At 39.9% G+C, this 21,886-nt stretch overlaps 1 protein-coding gene across 2 annotated transcripts in view; it reads right to left on the reverse strand.

Moving 5' to 3' along the window:
• Positions 1-11,618: 11,618 nt before the first annotated feature.
• Positions 11,619-21,886, reverse strand: part of PAPSS1 (3'-phosphoadenosine 5'-phosphosulfate synthase 1) — a 113,048-nt gene continuing 102,780 nt past the window's right edge. For both annotated transcript variants that reach the window (XM_059067669.2, XM_059067672.2), the window contains exon 12: positions 11,619-12,325. In XM_059067669.2, the coding sequence (XP_058923652.1) occupies positions 12,187-12,325 (139 nt within the window). In that variant the 3' untranslated portion in view covers positions 11,619-12,186. The remainder of the gene's footprint in view (positions 12,326-21,886) is intronic.

The following is a 21,886-nucleotide window of genomic DNA, read 5'->3' on the forward strand; positions in this document are numbered from 1 at the left end:
TGCCTTGTGTTCCTCAGAGTATTAAGAAAACTTAAAAAAAAACAAAAAATAAAAACTGTAAACATTAAAGAGCTTGCCTAGAGGACTTTGGTGCTAAGCATTTTTCTGAGACTGAAGTGTTCTTTCTTCTCATATTAAAAACCTTTCCAGTGTGGTAGGATCGTCATGAAGAAAGAGAGGTGGAAATGCTGAGAGACTGGGAGACTAGCTTGGCCCTGAAGAGAAAAATGCCTGCATTGAGTTCCCAAAACCTCACCTGAAAGGGCAAATGGGAAGCCTTACACCATGTGGGGTTACATCTGCTTATTTCCCTAGTGTTGGAGGGTCTTCTAAAGCAGGATTGATTTGGAGGAATCTGGAGATGTCTATAGGTACTGCGTATGACTGTTAACTTTTCCTTCTTAGAAGTTAAAATCCAGGACTTCCTTGGTGGTCCAGTGGTAAAGAATCCTCCTTATAATGCAGGGATGTGGGTTCCATCCCTGGTCAGGGAACTAAGATCCCACATGCTGTGGGGCAGCTAAGCCCACACGTCACAACTACTGAGCTCACACACCTCAACTGGAGCCCACGTGCTGCAAACTACAGAGCCTATGCTCCCTGGAGCCTGCGCGCCACAACTGGGAAAGAGAGAACCTTCATGTCGCAACTAGAGAGAAGCCCGCACCCCACAATGAAGAGCCCATGCACCGCAATGATAGATCCCGCATACCTCAACGAAGATCCAGCGTGCCACAACTAAGACCCGATGAAGCCAAAAATAAAAGAAAGAAAGAAAGAAATGGTTTAAAAAAGGTTAAAATTCCATTTAATTGATTATAAGGTTTTCAAGTAAGGACCCTGGGCTATCTAGAGAGTATTTTGTCATTTCCTGGATGGAGTCTTGTTTTGTGTGTGTGTGTGTGTGTTCATTTTTTGTTTTTTTCTTTATTAACTTAAAAAAAATTTTTGAAGCAACCTAAATGTCCATAAACAGAGGAATGGATAAAGAAGATGTGGTACATATAAACAATGGAATATTAGCCATTAAAATGAACGAAGTTGGGTCGTTTGTAGAGTCACGGATGGACCTAGAGATTTTCATACAGAGTGAAGTAAGTCAGAAAGAGAAAAACAAATATCGTATATTAACGCATATATGTGGAATCTAAAAAGAATGGGCATAGGTGATCTTATTTACAAAGCAGAAGTAGAGAACAAATGTATGGATACCAAGGGGGAAGAGGGGTGAGATGAATTGGGAGATTGGGATTGACACTCCTATATATAAAACAGATAACTAATGAGAACCTACTGTATAGCACAGGGAACTCTACTCAGTGCTCTGTGGTGACCTAAATGGGAAGGAAATCCAAAAAAGAGGGGATATATGTATACTTATAGCTGATTAACTTTGCTGTACAGTATAAACTAACACAATATTGTAAAGCAACTATACTCCAATAAAAATTGTTTTAAATTATTCTGGGTGTACAGAGAAGTTGTCCAAATAATTTTCAAATACTCAGAGTCTCTACATGTTAACATTTTACTGCATTTGATTTCTCTGATTCCCCCTCCACCTTTCCTGGATGGAGTCTTGAACCAAGCAAACCGCAATCACCTGAAGAGGTAATCTAGGACCCCCCTCAAAAATTTTTTTTTAATGTTCTATTGTTAGCGGTGGTCTCATTATATTCCTTAAGAAGATTATATGGACTCTTAGTATTTCAGGAATCCCTGATAATTATTTATGGGAGAGCAAATAGGTTTTAACCTTTTAGCAAAGGAAAAAAGACTTATCAAAGCCCTAGTCAGGTGAGGACCATCCTTGATCCACCTCTGTCTCTAGTTGCAAATTCTCAACATATTTCTCAAAATGTTCAAAGGACCAGGGCTTTACTAAGTGGTTCTCAACAATAACGTCTCCATAAACCTCACTTTCTGGAGCTGATAGCCAAGACCAAAGCTTATTAAAGTCTTTAACTGGAATGTATATGCAAATCAAAACATGTTATAACTTTTTTTTTTTTTTTTTTTTTTTTTTGGCTGTGTTGGGTCTTCGTTTCTGTGCAAGGGCTTTCTCCAGTTGCGGTGAGCGGGGGCCACTCTTCATCGCAGTGCTGGGGCCTGTCACTGTCACAGCCTCTCTTGTTGCAGAGCACAGGCTCCAGACGCGCAGGCTCAGTAGTAGTGGTTCACGGGCCCAGTTACTCCGTGGCATGTGGGATCTTCCCAGACCAGGGCTCGAACCCGTGTCCCCTGCATTGGCAGGCAGATTCTCCACCACTGCGCCACCAGGAAAGCCCATGTTATAACTTTTAAACAAACCGATTCAAAAGAACTATCTACCTGAGCTTTTACGCCACCAGGTATCATACTTTAGGGTGCATAAGAATGACACAAAGCACCTATTTCAATGTATATTCCTGGCTTCACCCAGCGATACCAACCCAGGTATGTTTAATAGATGGGTCAAGCCCACAATTTGAAAAACAATTCTTTAGACTTTTTTCAAATACAGCAAAAATTGCTAAATACCATGCACCATATCTTGTTACCGAGTTTGCCAAGGAAGCATTCTGAAGTCTGCCTACCAGACAGGAAAGAAGGAAATACCGTGTGGCTATCTGTGTCCTCTCTATAAGAAAAGCAAAGCTCCCACCCTAACAGAATTCCTCTTACGTCTTCTTGGCCCAAATTAGTCCCATGACCAATGATAGTTAGGAGAGAGTCTGGAAAACACAGTGTCTACTTCAAAAGGGGAGGAAACAAACATATGTTGAATACCTACTATATGGAAAGGTCTGGATCACGTACTTCCACATTTAAAAAAAAATCCCAGTTAACATAATACCCCAAAGTCCCTTGCCTTCACCACATCACCTCTGCTCTCTTTCAGAGTTATCACGGTAGACAATGACATCACTCCAGTCCCTTTTCTAAAAAGACGGCCTTTTAGAAGTTTCCAGTTAATGTATTTTAATCACTCAAAACTGAGTTTCAAGTCTCTAAGCTGTATTACATTTTCTTTTCTTGATTGAGGTCCTTTGTTCTCTTTTGTTTATTTCTGGCAGTAAAAGAAAAATTTTTATGCAAGCATTGAGCACAATACTTTTAATCCATTAGAGATACGAATAAAAGCAATCAAATCCCTTCCCAATGTTCCAAACCTAAGACTCTCGCAGCAGCTATTATGTGGTATATGGTGATTGCCCTGAGAGATTGGGATATTAAAATGTTTCTTTTGTTCTCGTTTTTTAAAAGGAAACTAAATGCAAAGAAAAATGTTAATACAATGCACAGGATACAAATTAAAAACATGGAAGTCAGGAAATGCAAAGGTGAATGTTCTCATAGGAACCTCAGCTTATATGCCCTGAACACAGGCACTACACATTTTGTGTTTCTGCTGATAAACGTGATGTTCCTGTCACCAATCATTGTGCATCTGTAATTGCCTGGACAGTCATTGTAAGTATAAAAGTGAAAGAACTACTATTGGAACCACTGCTTATTAAAATTTGCATTTATTTTTATTCTCTGCCTTGTATGTATTTTAAAAATATACCTATTTGGATTCACAAATTTTTAGTTCCCATCACCAGAGGAAATACTGCTGGGGGACTTCCCTGGCGGTCCAGTGGTTAAGACTCTGCACTTCCACTGCAGGGAGCGAGGGTTCGATCTCTGGTCGGGGAACTAAGACCCTGCATGCTGCACGGTGCGGCAAAAACGTTAAAAAAAAAAAAAAGAAGACGAAAGAAGAAATGCTTTTGGATCAACATGATGCTAAAAATTCCGTTCTAGTAATCACAGGATTCCTATACGCGGGAGACAGGAGAATCAGAGTCAAAGAGAGAAAGAGATCAGAAGATGCTACACCGCTGGCTTTGAAGAAGAAAGAGGAGGCCACTAGCTGAGGAATGCGGGTGGCCTCCAGAAGGTGGAAAGAGCAAGGAAACATATTCTCACCTAAAGTCTTCAGAAGATATGCAGCCCTGCTGGATGCCTTGATTTTAGCCCACTGAGACTAATTTTGGACTTCCAACCTCCAAAACTATAAGATAATAAATGTGTGTTGTTTTAAGCAAAAAACATATACACTATTGATACTTAGGTATAAAATAAGTAACTAATGAGAACTTACTTTTCAGCCCAGGGAACTCTACTCAATGCTCTGTGGTGACCTAAATGGGAAGGAAATCCAAAAAAAGAGGAGATATATGTATACGTATAGCTGATTCACTTTGCTGTACAGTAGAAACTAACACAACATTGTAAAGCAACTATACTCCAATAAGAATTGATTTTAAAAAAGAAATATAAAATAAACACTGTTTTATTCAGTAAACAGTTCAATCAACATAGCTCCAAATCAAGTCAGACTGCATGTCTGACACTTAATTATTTGGACATGTTACTATCAGAAGCATCCAATCTCACTCCCGCGATAGGAGGCAATTGAGCACGTACCACTCGGATTTCTGTGACTTTGCAGGTTAAACCTGCTGAGGCTCTGGGTCTCTTCCCCGTTGCCATCTCACTCCCATCCAAGCCGAAGAAGGGAATAGAAGGGTGAGCTATACAGACTAGTTTGAGTGTATTGCTCCACTCCCCAAGTCTGTCCCCTTCTTTTAGTAGGAACCCTGCTGTAGAAGTAATTGTCAGCCTAGAGCAGGGGTTGGCAAACTTCCTGTGAAGGGCCAGATGAAAAGCATTTTTAGCTTTTCAGGCCACAGGGTGCCTGTCTCAACTACTCAGCTCTGCTGCTGGAGCACAAAGCAGCCTCAGACAAAACTTACACGTGCGTAGCTATGTTCCAACACAACTTTATTTACAAAAACGGACAGCAAGCCAGATCACTGTTTGCCAACTCCTGGTCTAGAGAACTCGGCTTCTCTGTTTTTTTCTTATTTTATCAAGGATATGTTCTATTTTATAGCTCTGTAACTCAACACTTTTTTACATATACAGTGTTGCCTAATTCTGTTTTATCTTGCCATTGCTGTTTTTTTTTTTTTTTTTTTGCGGTATGCGGGCCTCTCACTGTTGTGGCCTCTCCCATTGCGGAGCACAGACTCCGGATGCGCAGGCCTAGCGGCCATGGCTCACGGGCTTAGTTGCTCCGCGGCATGTGGGATCTTCCCGGACCAGGGCACGAACCCGTGTCTCCTGCATTGGCAGGCGGATTCTCAACCACTGCGCCACCAGGGAAGCCCGCCATTGCTGTTTTAACTGATTCTGCCATTTATCCTTCTAATGATAAAGCTTCTAGGTGCTACTCCAGTTTCCCCTTTTTTTTTTTACCTTTACCACAACCCAAATATCCCCAGCCATCATCAGCTGGTGAGTACAATTGATCCATGGGCTGTAATGCCTGTATTAATTAGTTATTGCTGTATAACAAAGCACCCCAAAACTCAGTGGCTTAAAAACAACTACTATTATTTTTCCTGAATCTTTGGGTCATATAATTATCTTGCCTTTTTAGTACTTGTTATTCCAAATGAATTGATAAAATTATTATAATTCCCCCCTAAAAAAATTCATTCAGCTTTTAATTGCCTCAAAATCATGAATTTTGGGCTTCCCTGGTGGCGCAGTGGTTGAGAATCCGCCTGCCGATGCAGGAGACACGGGTTCGTGCCCTGGTCCGGGAAGATCCCACATGCCGCGGAGCAACTAAGCCCGTGAGCCATGGCCGCTAGGCCTGCGCATCCGGAGCCTGTGCTCCGCAACGGGAGAGGCCACAACAGTGAGAGGCCCGCGTACCGCAAAAAAAAAAAAAAAAAAAAAAAAAAAAATCATGAATTTTAGGAAAACTGACATTTTTATGCTATTAAGCCTTTTCACCTGCGACCAAGGTATACTGCTCCACCTTTTTAGACCTTGCTTTTATGACTTTTCATAAAATTTTATAGTTTTACTCAAGTAGACCATTTCCTTTCTTCTTCATTCTGTTCCTAAGTATTTTACAGGTTGTGTGACTGTCATTGTTGGGACATTGTTGGTTTACAAACTCAGGAATTTCCCCAGTGAAATCTGAAAACAGCTCCTGAACACAGAGGGCAGGGAGAGAAGAAAGAAGCAGCCACTCCAGATGCCTAGGCGGCAGTTTTAATAAGCAAGGGAATTTACAAGGCTTGTCTCCTAAGGCTGCAAAATGAGTACATCTCCACACCCACCCGTCAGAATCTTGAGAGTTTGTATAGCAGCCTTAACAGGGTTCAGCCCCGCGTACCATCCAGATGTTCTCAACAACACATTATCTCTCAAGGCTGCGTCCTTGAAATGGCTCTGGCTGTGGGAATGGTGAGCGGATTGTACATTCCAAGGATGGAGAGGGATGAGGAATCTCTGATTGCCTGTGTCCAGTTCGCAGGGCAACTGGCAGTCATGTCCTTTTGATGACCTCTGCAACAGACACTTTCACTTGTAGTCAATGATAGTTAATATACAGATTTTGATTTTGGCACATTTATGTGACTTAGGTTTTTGCACGTTTCTCTTATACTCGACCTCTTTATCAAAGTTAACTTTTAATGTTAATTTCTCTTCTAACAAAATTATATTATACTGTTAATTTTTATTGTAATTCTTTGAAAATACTTTTTCCTCTCCTTTCTTAATATTTCTTACTATGCCAGTTATTGTTATAAGCATTAAACAAAATAATACATGTAAAGCACTTAGCACAGTGTCTGGCAAATAAAATAGTAAGCACTTAGCAAAAGTTAGCTATTATTATGATTTTGATTATGTTTATTCAAGATAAATTTAAATTTTATGCTACTCTTTTTTTTTTTTTTTTTCCTTTTTTGCGGTACGCGGACCTCTCACCGTTGTGGCCTCTCCCGTTGCGGAGCACAGGCTCCGGACGCGCAGGCTCAGCGGCCATGGCTCACGGGCCCAGCCGCTCCGCGGCATGTGGGATTTTCCCGGACCGGGGCACGAACCCGTGTCCCCTGCATCGGCAGGCGGACTCTCAACCACTGCGCCACCAGGGAAGCCCCGATGCTATTCTTTACTCATCATCCTACTCTTAGCTATGAGATCTTTTGACTATATAAACAGGAAAAAAAAAATCCCTGGGTTTAAAACTCTGGGAAACAGTATACTATTTTGTATTTCATATTCCTAATACCGTTATTCCTGTTATGTCCATAGGAGATATAAATAATTCTCTAGTACATGAAACACCACTTACAGTTCAATTCTAAAAGTTAAATATATTTAAGATTTTATGCTTTGATCAGAGGTGTCAACAAGCTGAACTTTTAAATGAAAAGTGTAACACTTGTAAAACGCAGCTTTAATATAGGTAATGACCACATTAACTAAAGCAGGCCTTCTTCAGAAAACTTAATGTTGAGAATAAACTACCTTTCTAATCCTGATCTTCCTCTCAATGATGCTTTCCCAAAGTACTATCATTTTGTCATAGGATTAGTCTATGCTTGCTTTAGGCAAATGTGTATATTTTTCTGCTTTTTCTCTTTGCAAAAATTTACTAGTTTTCTTAATCTAGAAAACACAGGAGAAGTTGGACACAGGGAAAAATTGAGGGGAAAGTATGGCTGAAACAGGGATACTGTGTCTGCCTTTAGATTTGTATCTAACATATACCTGTATTTAGTCACTTTGCACAGTGGGCTAGAGAATGGTTTTATGAAGCAAAGATTACAAGGTATAGTCTCATAAATATTGATATCACTGTGTTTCTTGGTCAAAAGACTACATCTTTAAATAAAATAATAATAATAAATGAGCAGTGCTTTACAAGCATTACTCATATAATTCCTGACTATAACCTCTGGTCCACAGATAAGGAAATCAAGGCCTCATGAAGCTGAAGGTCACATAATCAACAAGGAACTGGTCAAGTTTGACTTCAGAGCCTGAACTCTTAACCACAAAACTATACTTTCTCTTTTACGCTTGTGCTTGTGTTTAAGTCTAAATGTCTCCTAAATAAACTTTTAACTTATTTTTTACTCAAAACTCTCTAATGGCTGCAAATGCCCACTAGAATTGCCCACAACGTATCAAAAGTCATATTGCTATAACTGCACCTATGTACAACATATAGATCACACAAAATAGCACTAGCCACACACTTAGCTTCAAAGTCCTTCGGGGCAGGCTCTGGGCAGCCAGGCGGTGAACCAGTCATGGGTCAGACATAACTCAGTCTCTCCTTCCTTCACTTGGCTTTTTTTTCTTGAGGAGCTGATTGTGCAACAAGGCCCCAGTTTACTTTTAACAGATAATTACTTTCCCTTGGGCAATAGAAGTGGTTATGCTCTCCGAGAGGACAGACACTTTTCAAAGAGGACAAGCCAGAGCTGTTGGAAGAAAAGCAGAGAGGGAGTCGGTGTTCTAATTCATCTCAGTGGAGAGGTTTTCCTGTTTTCCTTTTTTAAGTTGAAGTATAGTTGATTTACAATTTTCAGGTGTACAGCAAGGTAATTCAGTTTTACATATAGATATCTGTATGTTTTCTCAATTTTTCAGATTCTTTTCCATTATAAGAATATTGAATACAGTTCCCTGTGCTATACAGTAGGTCCTTGTTGTTTACCTATTTTATATATAGGAGAGTGTATCTGTTAATCCCAGATTCCCAATTTATTCCCCGCCCCCCTTCCTCTTTGGTATCCGTAATTTCTTTTCCTAACAAAGGCAGATCATTATAGATGCTCAGTGCTGGTGCAGGTCTGGGAAATAAAGGTCCATGATGAGATTTTCCAGGTTTCTAATTTCAATTCTTCAAATCTAGGCCCTAAACTCTAGTGCCATTTTCCTGAGGATCTGTTGAAACAGGAAGTTAGGAAAAAGAGGTTCCAATCTCAACACACCCCTGGCTCAATTATAGTCCTCAAGTACTTAACTTTAGGGAGGCCAGCTTTTACCTTAGTCCAGAAAAGCCTGACAGAGAGTTAGGTGGGCAGAATGTGTTTTGCACAACTTGTATATAATGATATTCAGGACAAGGCTGTGTGGAGGAGGAAATGGAATCCACAGAAATACAAAGAGGCCTACAGGCCCTCTAAGAAATAGAGCCCCACACATAAAAGAAGCCCGGTCGGCAAATACTTCCTGACTTTGGAAGCCAACTCACCCCTGGATACGTATGTGCTAATAAAAATATACCATATGTGGGAAGCATGACTTCTGAATTTTTCCTGATAAGGTATTTAAATGCTAACTTCCAAGATATGGACATAATTGTTCCCCTCTTGGATGGAAATGAAACTCAAATATGTGGTCTTGATTATCAGAGTGGAATACAGAATTGACAGATTTAAAACATTACATTTCTGCAAAAACATTATATTTCTGCACTTTCTTTTCCTCCTTCTTTTTTAAAAAATAATTATTTTTCCATTCATTTTTCCAGCTGGTGGATAGATAAAAATGGCATTGAGATTTCCAAGACCACTTGGCAGTAGAGGTTTGGTGTAAGGGGTGAAGGTTTTAAAGATTGGTTTGGGGTCATTTTTACGAGGTGGGAAAGAAAAATAAAATTTCTACATATGTCCTATTTGTAGATTAAAGACACACAGACCAACCTGTGGACTGGTAGAAATCACTGGGTACTTTTATTTTCTTCTCTGTCTCTCTAAAACACACAAGTGGGTGGCCAATCCCAAGAACAGAGGGGTGTAGAATCATGTTCTCATCATGTACCTCTCTGGTGGGTTGAGGACAAGGGGCACCACGGGACTAACTCAGAAAGGACAATCACATGACAGAACACAAAGCTCCTTTTCTGACCACATTTCACCCTGATGCTGTTGATTTCTGTTCTAAACGTTCTCAGCTTGATTTTAGGAGTATATTTTTGTAATTTTAAAAGGATACGTTTTCTGAGTGCTAAGTATTAAAAATTTTTCTCTATATTTAAACTTTTAAAATATGCTAACAGGGACTTCCCTGGTGGCACAGTGGTTAGGAATCCGCCTGCTAATGCAGGGGGACACGGGTTCGAGCCCAGGTCCGGGAAGATCCCACATGCCGCAGAGCAACTAAGCCGGTGCGCCACAACTACTGAGCCTGCACTCTAGAGCCCGCGAGCCACAACTACTGAGCCCACGTGCCACAACTACTGAAGCCCACGTGCCTAGAGCCCGTGCTCCACAACAAGAGAAGCCACCGCAATGAGAAGCCCGCGTGGCGCAACGAAGAGCAGCCCCCGCTCGCCGCAACTGGAGAAAGCCCTCGCACAGCAACAAAGACCCAACGCAGCCAAAAATAAATAAATAAATAAATTTTAAAATAAATAAAATATGCTAACAGTAAAAATCACCTTGAATTTAGCAGTATCAAGATTTTCATGTGAAGTATACATTTTTTCACGTCACCTGTTACGATCAGGGTTCTTGGCAAAAGACAGAAACTCTAGATAATTTAGGCAGCAAGGGAATATACGGGAGGCTGTTGGGTCTCTTACAGAATTGATGGAAAATGCAAGAGAATGAAGCTTGGAAAATGGTCATGTGGCAGAGGACTCAGCCAAGGTCATGCCCTGGAATATTCAAGATAGGGTACTACTTTTGCACAGAAGACCCCCACTGCCACAAGCACCACCACCACCACCGCCCCCAGAATCTTGACTCTGTCACTGCCACCATGAAGCCACGACTCATTCTGTCCTTACATCTTTGCATCATTCCTACACATTCAACACTTTAGGTTGCAGTTTCTGAATCAGCTGAGCTGAAGCGCTGTCACACCTTAGCTGTCTGTGATTGGAGAGCCCCTCTGCAATCCTTCAACCTTCATATATACATAAAAATTGAAGATTTATGCAAGATTTACATGAAGGAGATCTCTCTAAAAAAGATCTAGATAATGTGGAGCCAAAAAAGTCATATCAACTATCACCTCTAATTCTTCCCATCAACATATGCATTCATATGCTTTTTACATCGTCCACTACTGAATATTTTCATTCAGTATCCACTAGTGAATAAATCCATCCACTAGAAACTATTTACTCATATTCTCCATTTTTTTCTATTTATCAACTTTCTAATTGATTCCCTCAGTGATCTGCTTTTACTTTGTTTTCGTTTTTCTTTCTATTTCTTTTCCTAGTGGTATTTTATTCCCATTTGCCTTAATGACAATACACTATCTCCGTGTATAATCTACCATCTCTTTGTAATGTTGAATTTTCAAGGCTAGACCATGCAAGATTATTTCATCGTAGGAAATATGACTGCAAATCAAAAATGCTGGCATCTCAACCAAAATTATATATCCAGCCCCTAAATAAGCATCTCCTCTTGAATATTCTACTTGAGGATATACTACAAAAGCAAACTTGATATGCTGCTCACCCCCCGACATGAACTAACCTCCCTCTATCATGTCTCTATTACTAGTACCAGCATCTTAGGTATTTAAGAATATTAGATATTTGGGGAAACAGGTTGAGTTTTTGGATGGACTAAGAATGCATTATTATTTTCCCACTTAAAAATTCACTATGAAACAGTGCTTGGAACTAACTATTATCAACAGATCCAGTAATGAAAGACGCCTGTATTTTCCCTTCCCCATCAGAAACTTCTTCACAAGAAGGATAAAATATGTGCAAACAAAACAATATTTTTTAAAAGTCACATAAATAAGAAGCCAAAAAGTTTAATTTTATTGAATAAAGTTCATTCAGGGCTTACATAGATATTAATATACTTTAGATTATAACAGTTGAGAGATCAATAGCTGATGGGAAGGAAGGAAGAAAGCAGTTTGTACTTTCAATGTAGAAAAAAAAATCTAAATGCTACAGATGTCTTGTAAAATTCCCAAAACAAGGTCTAGCCAAGTTTATTGTTTAGTGGATTTTTTTTCAAGAGATGAAAAGTGAGATTCAATGTGTATACTATTGGTTACAACTGATGTAACAACTTGAAAATAATCATGAGACAAGCATAAATATAATACAAAAAGACTGTATTGTAGGAATATTTAACTATAATAAGTGGAAAAGATACATTAAAACCAGGAGTGTGTTACACTAGTTCAGAACAGAACTCATAAGGCAGACCAAACCTGATGCTAGTTAAGGAAAAGGGTCTGTTTTTAGGAAGCATGTCCATACAGATACCACCACAAAGAAATGCCAACAGTAACTACATGGTCCCCTCTTGTTACTCAGTGAGGTGTCAAAGGTGAAATGACTGGGTTCACTGCTTAAGCTTTCTCCAAGGATTTGTAGTATTCCATCAGCACGATCCAGGCCTTGGGAGCCATGAAACCTTCAGGAGGTTTCTGGCCTTCTCGGGCGAGTTTGCGCATTCGTGTTCCTGAAATAAATTCAAAGTCTTCATGGCTGAAAGGGAGAGAAAAAAGAAAAATATTTCACATTTTTAAAAACTTACAGTGAAATTTTAAAAAACATTCGTTCCTTCTGTTCGTGGAAGAGAAGCTTAATGAAAAGAACATCTGGATGAAATGTACTACTTATGAACATCAACCTGATTTCAAGTTTGTCACTGAGCAAAAAACACCACACTATCAAAACTTACAAAAACAAAAAAACAATAATGATCCCTCAGGTTGCCCTTTTATAGACAGACCCATTTCCCTCCCTCCTCCCCAACCCCTGGCAGCTAATAATTTAGAAATAGAAATTTTTTTTTTTAGAAAAACATCTAATTTAGATGTTTCAGATGCACATACTGAAAACTGTTTAGGAAGTCTGAATCTGGAAAGCTCAATGCATTTTGGAACATTAAGAGAAAAACTGGAACTTAAAAAATAACAACAGCACGTAAGTAGCAATAATTAATATTATTCCATTGATAAGCTATTACACAAAGGTAGTGTCAGTTCTTTTCACCTTCACACCTACAAAAACACACAAAAGCCCTTAGACCATTAAGCACAGAGCACCTGTGGCTATGACACATACTGTCTATTGGTAATGTCAACCTCTTCCCTCAAACAAGGGAACCGGCTAGATAGCAGACCCAAGAACAGAGCAAGAAAGAGTTCTGGGTCACTCAAGTCACCAGATCACATCCCCTTGTCTACTCCTAGTCAGCGACTGTCTGTTCCATCCCCACTTTGCTATTTGTGGAGTTAATCTGAGAATTGAGTGAAATCATAAACTGCAAGTGCCCCTTGTTCCTAGAGGTATGCCAGGTATGTTTTAACTCATAATCACACTTCTAGGAATCTATGTAAAGGAAATAATCAGAGATGCCAACAAACATTACACATAAAGATAGCTGTCTGAAAACTGTTTTATGATAGTAAAAATGTTGTAAATAATCTAACAGTTGAAGGTCTAAGTAAATTGTGGTACAGTCCTGAGCAGAATTACATAGTCATTAAAGTATAGTTAAAGATTGGATAAAATGTTCATGATGTAATAATGCGAAGTGAAATCATCAGGACGCAAAACTTTATATACAATACCAATGCTATTTTGTTAAAATAAGGGGGTGCGGGGAGGAGAAGATCATAAAGAAATACACCCAAACGTTAACAGTGGTTATTTCTACGAAGTGGTATCACAGGTGCTTTGAGTTTCGTCATGATGTTTTCTGCAGTTTTCTACAATGATGATTTATATTATCAATATTAAAATAACATTTAAAATAATATATTATTATCAATAAGAGCTTATTTTTAAAATCTCTATCCAAAAGTGATTTAAATAATTTAAAATAATGTGACCTTTAATTGATCTGAAACCTCAATCATTTGGAACACTGCCCTGATGAGAGCAGATAAACAGGATGCTGACATGGCTTTACACTCCCTATTCTGGCCCTACAGGAGTTACAATGGCTATTAATTCACCCCTAAATGACAGACGTCAGCAGTAAACAGTATATCTGAACAGTGCTGGGACATACAGCATATTCAGTAAATAATGACCAGTGATCAAGTACTTTATTAGCTTTCTAACTAGGAACTCAATAAATATTTGGTGAAATATGAAAGAGTGAAAAGGTATATGTATAGAAAATTTTTATTCAATATAAAACCATTCAGAGTCTCATACAAGTCACTACTCTCCATCCTCTGGCCAAAAAAGGGTAAGATGGGGTTTCTGATTGCTGTGGTTCACCTGAGCTCCTTGTATATTCCCTTTTCTCTAAATCTGGATTATTCACACTAGAGGTTTCTACATGCCCTTCATGACCTCTTCAACAGTCATCTTCTGGTCCAGCTTCTCTCTTGACTTTGCTCACCGCCATCCACTTTATTTGGGGGAACCTGGTTCACTTAGTCTACCTATGAGCTCTTGGGTTGTCCACCTGGTAGGACTGAGCTCCAGACCAAGGAAGCATTACTGTGATTTCCTCATGATCCAGTGTGCCCCAGTTTCTGGCCTCTCCTGCTTTTCTAATTTGCATTGTCTGTGTGCTCAATGACCCGACTGCTCACTGGTCTTCTGAACCTTTGACTTGGTTATATTATCACCAGCCACTATGGATCTTGCATCTGGCCTGTCCTTAGGCCTGCCCACTACTGTTAGTTCCTAACATCAACTTGACTCTTGGTCCTGGATCTAGGTTTCCCTCTCATATTTGCTGCGGGCCCTACTTCTGGCCTTTCCAACTCCCCAGCGAGGTACCGAGACTTTAATGAATGTCCTACCCCACTCTGAAACATCTAAGAGCCTGAGAGTTTTATTCTGGGATGCTACACATACAGCATAAGAATATAAAAAAGTGTAACTCATTCAATCAGCCACAGGAAAATCAACGTTAATGCTTTATAATCCCATCTCTTGCTATTAAGCAGAAGTCACTACTTCTTCAACTCAGGCACGTGACACCTTCCCCTAGTCACCTGTCCGCTCTTCTATTCCCTGCACTACCAGAAAGACAGGAAGATATACATTCCACTCAATATTTCAACAGCTCTCATCTTCTTAGGTAAAACATCTTTTAAACGTCTGCTCACATTTTCAAAGATGACCGAAGAAAAGGAAAGTTTAACAGATATTGCTCCAAAGCAAGATGGGTTCAAGTCGTTTAAATCTAGGGAGTATCTCCCACTTCTATCATGTGTTCAATGTGCAAGAAAAGTCAAATCTACTATAATAAACTGGCCCATGCCGATGGTTGGTTACAACAGTTCAAATATGAAGTAAGCTACCATCTTTCTCTTACATAAATGACTACAACTTAAGGGGAGAAAACGAAATTAACTGCATGTGAGATGGGCCTAGGAAAAAAGCAAGACTATAGGAGGAGATTTCCAAAAAGTTCAGGAAAGGTTGGGGTTAGAAACGTAATTTTTAAATTTATCCACACTAAAATGAAAACCTAGTTTGAGAAAATGGATAAGCTCTCCAAGAAAGAAGACCTGCCAACAGGGAAGCACTTGTCGAAAGAGTAAGAAGAAAACCAAGATGATTATATGGAGGTCATGGAAAAAGAAAAAATTTTAATGTGAAGGCTAGAGAGGGGCTAAGGACGATGACCATGGCGGGGAGGGGGGGAAATCCACTGGATAAACGAATCAGAATTTAAATTTTCTTTAATCAAGGAGTTTCAGTGGATGATGAAGAAAAGAGATGGAGTGGTAAAGCAGCAGAGATACAGTGGAGAAAAGATTTTTTTTTTTTTTTTTTTTTACAAGAAAAGGGAGGTCTTAGCATGTGTATAGGCAGAAGAAAATAAGTGGCACAGAATGAGAAAAGGGAGGAGGATGAAAGCCAGGAGAGGGTAACAGGAAAGAAATGAAAGATGGAGAAGTCTGGGATGAAGAACACAGAGAAAGCAGCTCTGACAAAGAGGGTGAAAAATGAAGAAAAGAAGAAACAGTGATGACGTGGAGTTAGAAAAAGATGAGGCAGTTAATGCAAGATGGTCTCGACCTTCTCAATAAAAACGTAAGGTTGTCTCCTGTGGGTAAACAGAACCTGTGTGGGAATGAACTGATAATAGGATCCATCAACACAGTTTGGTGACTATCTCTAGGCTAGAGAGGTTACCCCTCCTCAGGGCAGGGCTTAGCAAAGCAGCACCTGGAGAGGAAGTCAAGGGTGTGGAGGGGTCCAGATCTCTCCAATTGCATCTAAAAAAACCCTCATTCCAACCTGATGTAAAACTGGTTAGTTCAGCTGAGAATCATTTGACAAATATTGCTTGAATGTTTTAGTTCCTTAGGAGGGTCACTTATCAATTCCCTAAATAAGCGTCATTAAGGGAAATTATAACCGTAGATCTTTCTGGCCATGTCAATTTAAAATTTTGAGTTCAGAAAGGAAACCCTGTGTCCCATGCATAAAGTACCTGTTCCTGCTGGGGCAATGAAAAAGAAATGAGGGAGCAGCTTGTAGAATGACTCTGTCCTGACTTTGTGATTAAAGGAAAAAAGCCAGACCAATTGGGCTTCCCTGGTGGCGCAGTGGTTGAGAGTCCGCCTGCCGATGCAGGGCACGCGGGTTCGTGCCCCGGTCCGGGAAGATCCCACGTGCCGCGGAGCCGCTGGGCCCGTGAGCCATGGCCGCTGAGCCTGCGCGTCCGGAGCCTGTGCTCCGTAACTGGAGAGGCCACGACAGGGAGAGGCCCGCGTACCACAAAAAAAAAAAAAAAAAGCCAGACCAATTAAAGTCCTTTCTTTCCTCAGAATGCCAAACAGTCTGAAATCCAGAAGTCTGCTTGCATTCCTTCTGAAACTGAATTTTAAAACGGAAGTCCCTGGGTACCTCTTTTCCTGACGCTATTTCACACTCCATCTGCCCCGCATTGCCACACGCGTTTCTTCATCACATGAAATGGGTGTTTCTGCTGCCCCATGCTGGTGGTTCCACTCCACCCTGCCTACGGAAAACACATTTATTTCCCTCTGCCTCAGACTTGTATTTCTATCCCTCACATGAGGATTTTATTTTTTATCAGAAGTCAGGTGCAAGGACTTGACACTAGAGTCACTATCTGTAATCTAATCACAGTTTTCACAATTACATCTTTAAATGGATAGCATTTTACAGAAAAAAATAAATCAAGTAAAAACTGAGGCATTTGGGGAATGCTCTAAAACTAGCTCTGAACTTTACCTGTGAGTAATCGGTAATCTGGCAGAAGCAGAAAAGGCTACTAAATCTTAGGCTTTCACTACAAAGCAATTCTAGCTAGTCCATCTAATTACACTCGTTAACCCATCTCCATGGCACCTGAAAAAGGAAATGCAAGTCTTTTTTCTTTCTTCCCTTTTCAAAACCACTTGGTCACAGATTCTTACAATCCACAGCTGACAGAACGCCTCCTCTTAAAACAAACACACACACACACACACACACACAAAACCAAAAAGAAACAACTGAAGGGGAAGGGGTTAGAACGCAAGGACAGAAAAAGCACACCATCCAGCAGACTATGTGGGACCCTGTGGGTCCAGCATCTTGTCCCATGTGGGACACACAACTACATACGGCCAGCATCTTGACCAACTCCAAAGTACAACAGCTCTTGGCCACTTGTTGAAGATTTTAATTCGTTACAAATATCTGCTGGGTCTCAGTCCACAAATGTGGCCGTCAGAGCCACCAGAACAAGCTGTTCAGACACAAAGCTGGGGTCAGCCCAGAGGCCTTCAATTTTATCTTTCAAAAGTTCATTATTCAATTAGACCAGCTTTTTAAAAAATACTAACTAGATGATAAGCAATCAGAGATGCAAAGGGGAGCTTCTTCTCTGATACAACTAAAAATAATGGTAGTAACTTATAAGTGAATCTAACTATTTGGGGGCTAACTACCTTTCATTTAACTCGAAAGAAACTCATATATAATACAGTATACATAAAAACACTAAGAATTCTCTTCAAATACAAATCATCTGTTCAAAACCAGATAATTAGTTATTTACGGCTTTCTTTCCAGGAGCCAAAGAGCATGGCATCACGCATGACAAATTAACAATTTTTGTTTCCAAACCAAAGACCAACTGAAATACATGAAAAATTTAATTATCTTGAACTAATTTATCAAAATCCTTAATTCATCATGTTTTCCTCCCCTCAAAAATCTTATAAATAAAAGCCAGAGAACAGCTCCTATCAGACATCCAGTCAAACAAGAAGTTTCCAGGGAATGCCTACTCATCTTTCTTCCAATCTCCCTGTTGGAAGTGACCTAAACCTAAACCATCATTTCATTAACTCTTGCCTGCACTAATGCACACCTTCACACTGACTTACCTCCCATCCTTCTCTTTTCTATACTGCTAGGTCATTTCTATACTTTTATGTGCCACAAAGTAGTTTCAAACTTGTTTTTGTTTTAATAAACACTGCAAGTATAGTTACTTTGTAATCCATGTCTGGTAATTCCAGTATGTGAAGTCTCTGCAGGTCTGCTTGTGCCAACTGTAGTTTCCCTTTTTTTCCCCCCTTGCTGTGGTGCTATGTTTCCTTGTATACTTTATCATTTTTTACTTAAGCTGTTCATTAAGCTTGTATAATTATTTGTGGGAGTAAATCGAGGACAAAGGAGTAATGCTCTAGCGACAGTCTACATTTGCTTCTGCTGAATACTTAGAGGCATGCCCAGTTAAGAACCACCAAAAACTAATTTCATGGCTTGAGGGCTTTTTGGTTGTTAATCTGTTTTGTTTTGATACGACCCGGGTAGTATGAGTTTGGCCCATGTGAACAGTTCTGAGCTTCTGAGCCTAAAGCTCAGCGCTGTGCTTAGTCTCCTGGGGTAGGGGAATGGCTGGGGTTCACTTCAGATTCTCTCTTAACTACCTAAGGTGGGAGGGAGCATCAGCTTAATGGGAGTGTCTCCTGTTGGGACTCCCCACCTCGGTCAAGACCATGGAAATCAACACTCAAATTTGCTAGGTCGACCAGGACAAAAGCAACTTCAACACTCAACTTCCCTGAAGTTCTAACCTCCATTTAATAGTTTAGCCTCACAGTTCTTATCTTATCAGCACCGCAATACTTTTATGAAAACGTTTTCCTTTATCCAGAAGTTTTAGTTAATTTCTCAGGAGAATCAACCTGTATAATCCAACTTACCTAATTACCAAAAACCTGAACTTCCCAATATTTACTGTACATGGTAACAACACACTATCTTTTCAAAATCTATGCCAGTTTGTACCTTTCAAAGAACTGCCTTATCTAGTCTCTGTCTCATCACCCTCCTTTCACTCTCTTTTCCAGCCCACCCTGGCCTTCTTCCCAAACCCTCTGAGTCTATCTCACCTCAGCACCTTTGCATGCACTTATCCCTTTGTCCAGAATGCTATTACCTCCTTCTTTACCAAGGGAATGCCTAACTCATCTTTTGGAGCTCAGATCAAATGTCTCTTGCTCCAGGAACCCATTCCTGATAACCCAGACTTGGTCACACAAGTGCTAGCAGAGCTTCCCACAAGTCTTCCGCAAAGCACATGCCATCCTTAAGTGGTTTATTGTCTGTCATCTCTAGAATGTAAGTCCTATGAAGGCAACAACAATAACTGCTTGTTTCCAACCACAGTGCCCACATTTAGCAATGACATGTACATAGTAAAGACTCAACAAATAGTTAATAAATGAATAAAGCATAGCAAAGTTGGAAAGTTTTATACTAATTTCAATGTAACATGTTGACTTTAAAACAAGACACAGCATATATAAAATATATAATTTCACTTTCAAAAATATACATAGGGGCTTCCCTGGTGGCACAGTGGTTGAGAGTCTGCCTGCCAATGCAGGGGACACGGATTCGTGCCCCGGTCCAGGAAGATCCCACGTGCCGCGAAGCAGCTAGGCCTGTGAGCCGTGGCCACTGAGCCTACACATCCGGAGCCTGTGCTCCATAACGGAAGAGGCCACAGCAGTGAGAGGCCCACGTACCACAAAAAAAAAAAGAAAAAAAAAAAAGAAAAAAAGAAATTATATACATAGTATTATGTCCCTATTTATGATTAAAATGTATAGTAAGAAAAGACAATGCAATAGATTTTAAATTAGACCTTATCAGTTAATGGTTATGCAATACCCCCTGCAATAAAATATGTGCAAAATCTACAAACACAGGACAAGATTCATTGGCAAGTTCATTACAGTCAGACTTCTACAAGTTTTTAAAAGAAACATCAAAATTAATAAAAACAAAGCACTTTATAAATGAATAGAAAAGACAGTTCCCCAGTACTCTAACAGAAATAATTATGTATGGCAAAGACTACATAGCAAGGAAGAAAAAGAAAAGAATCTACACAAGAAATATTTCAGGGGTCAATATGACAAGACCTGGATGTGAAGAGTGAGGTGAAAGGATAAAGGACTTCAAGATTTTACACAACGGGGAGAACAAGTAACTAAGGAAATTTAGGATTTGGAGATATATGAGGGGAAAGGTAAAGTTGCTTCTGGGCATTTTAAATAATAACAAGAAATCTAAGCAGAAAACACCCATTAGTGTGGTAGACAGAATTCTAAGATGGCCTTCATGACCTTCACCCCATGGTGTTACTACCTGATATGTTCTTATATGGCAAAAGGAATTTTGCAGATGCCATTAAAGTTGCTAATCGATTGACCTAAAAGAGTGAAATTACCTGAGTGGGCCTAACCTAATCACTAAAGCTCTCTAAAAGCAAATATTCTCAGATGACAGCAGGAGTCAGAGATTTGAAGCCTGAGAGGGATTTGACCTGAGGGAGGTTCTACTGCTGAGATGAGGGGGCCCACAAGGAAGGCTCTCAACGTGGCTTCTAGCTGCAGAGAGTAACCCCCCCCCCCACTGTGACAGCCAGTAAGAAGATGGGGAGCTCAGTTCTACAACCGTAAGGAACTGAATTCTGCCAACAAGGGTCATCTTGGAAGTTGATTCTTTTCAGAGCCTTCAGATAAGAGCCCAGCCTGGCCAGAGAGTCCAGCTTGGCCCACCCAGACTTCTGACCTAAGGAACTGTGAGATAATAAATGAATAATGTTTTAAGCCACTAAATTTGTGTCAATTTGTTACACAGCAATAGAAAACTAACATAATTAGCAACTTGGAAACACTGAGGAATAGCTTTTTATTTTTTATTTTTATTTATTTATTTTTTTGCGGTACGCGGGCCTCTCACTGTTGTGGCCTCTCCCGTTGCAGAGCACAGGCTCCGGACGTGCAGGCTCAGCGGCCACGGCTCACGGGCCCAGCCGCTCCGTGGCATGTGGGATCTTCCCGGACCGGGGCACGAACCCGCGTCCCCTGCACTGGCAGGCGGACTCTCAACCACTGCGCCACCAGGGAAGCCCATGAGGAATAGCTTTAAGAGTCACCACACAGAAACCACTAGAACAGATGAGCTTTCCTGTAGAAAGTAAATAAAAGAAGTGAAGAATATATGAGAAAAGCCTTGAAGGACGCCTCTAAGTAGAATGCTTTTAAAAAATAACACTAATAGTACATGATTTAAGGTATACTCCAGCATTAAAAAATATGAAAGAAGTACTCTCCTGATAACATGGAAATAACGAGACAGCAAACATTTATGTCCACCTGTCCCTTCACTGACCCATTTCCACCAGGCACTTTCACTCATGTGCACTCTCTTTTTGGTGAGTTGCTACTTCAATAATCTGAACCAAAATTTTGCATTTATCTATCCAAATACAAAGATTTACTGAATAAAGGAGAAAAAAATAGAAATAGCTGAATTATCTCTAAAAGTTTGTAATATCTGAAAGAATGGGCTTTAATCTTGTACTCCTAAAACTAAATTTCCTTGAGTTATTATTACAGCTAATATGAACCTACTTAACTTCCTAAGTATAAACAGATGATTTTTATCATAATTCTTATCAATAATATCTTGCCTGTAATCTTGATGAAGTTTGTTTCTTTCTCCCTAAGCCTTGCCTTACACTGGTATTTAATCAAATCAAAAGCTACAAAATCATTAATTACATAAAATCTGGCATTGAATAACATC

Source organism: Kogia breviceps, chromosome 6 (assembly GCF_026419965.1).
Source record: "Kogia breviceps isolate mKogBre1 chromosome 6, mKogBre1 haplotype 1, whole genome shotgun sequence".
Classification (NCBI taxonomy): Eukaryota; Metazoa; Chordata; class Mammalia; order Artiodactyla; family Physeteridae; genus Kogia; species Kogia breviceps.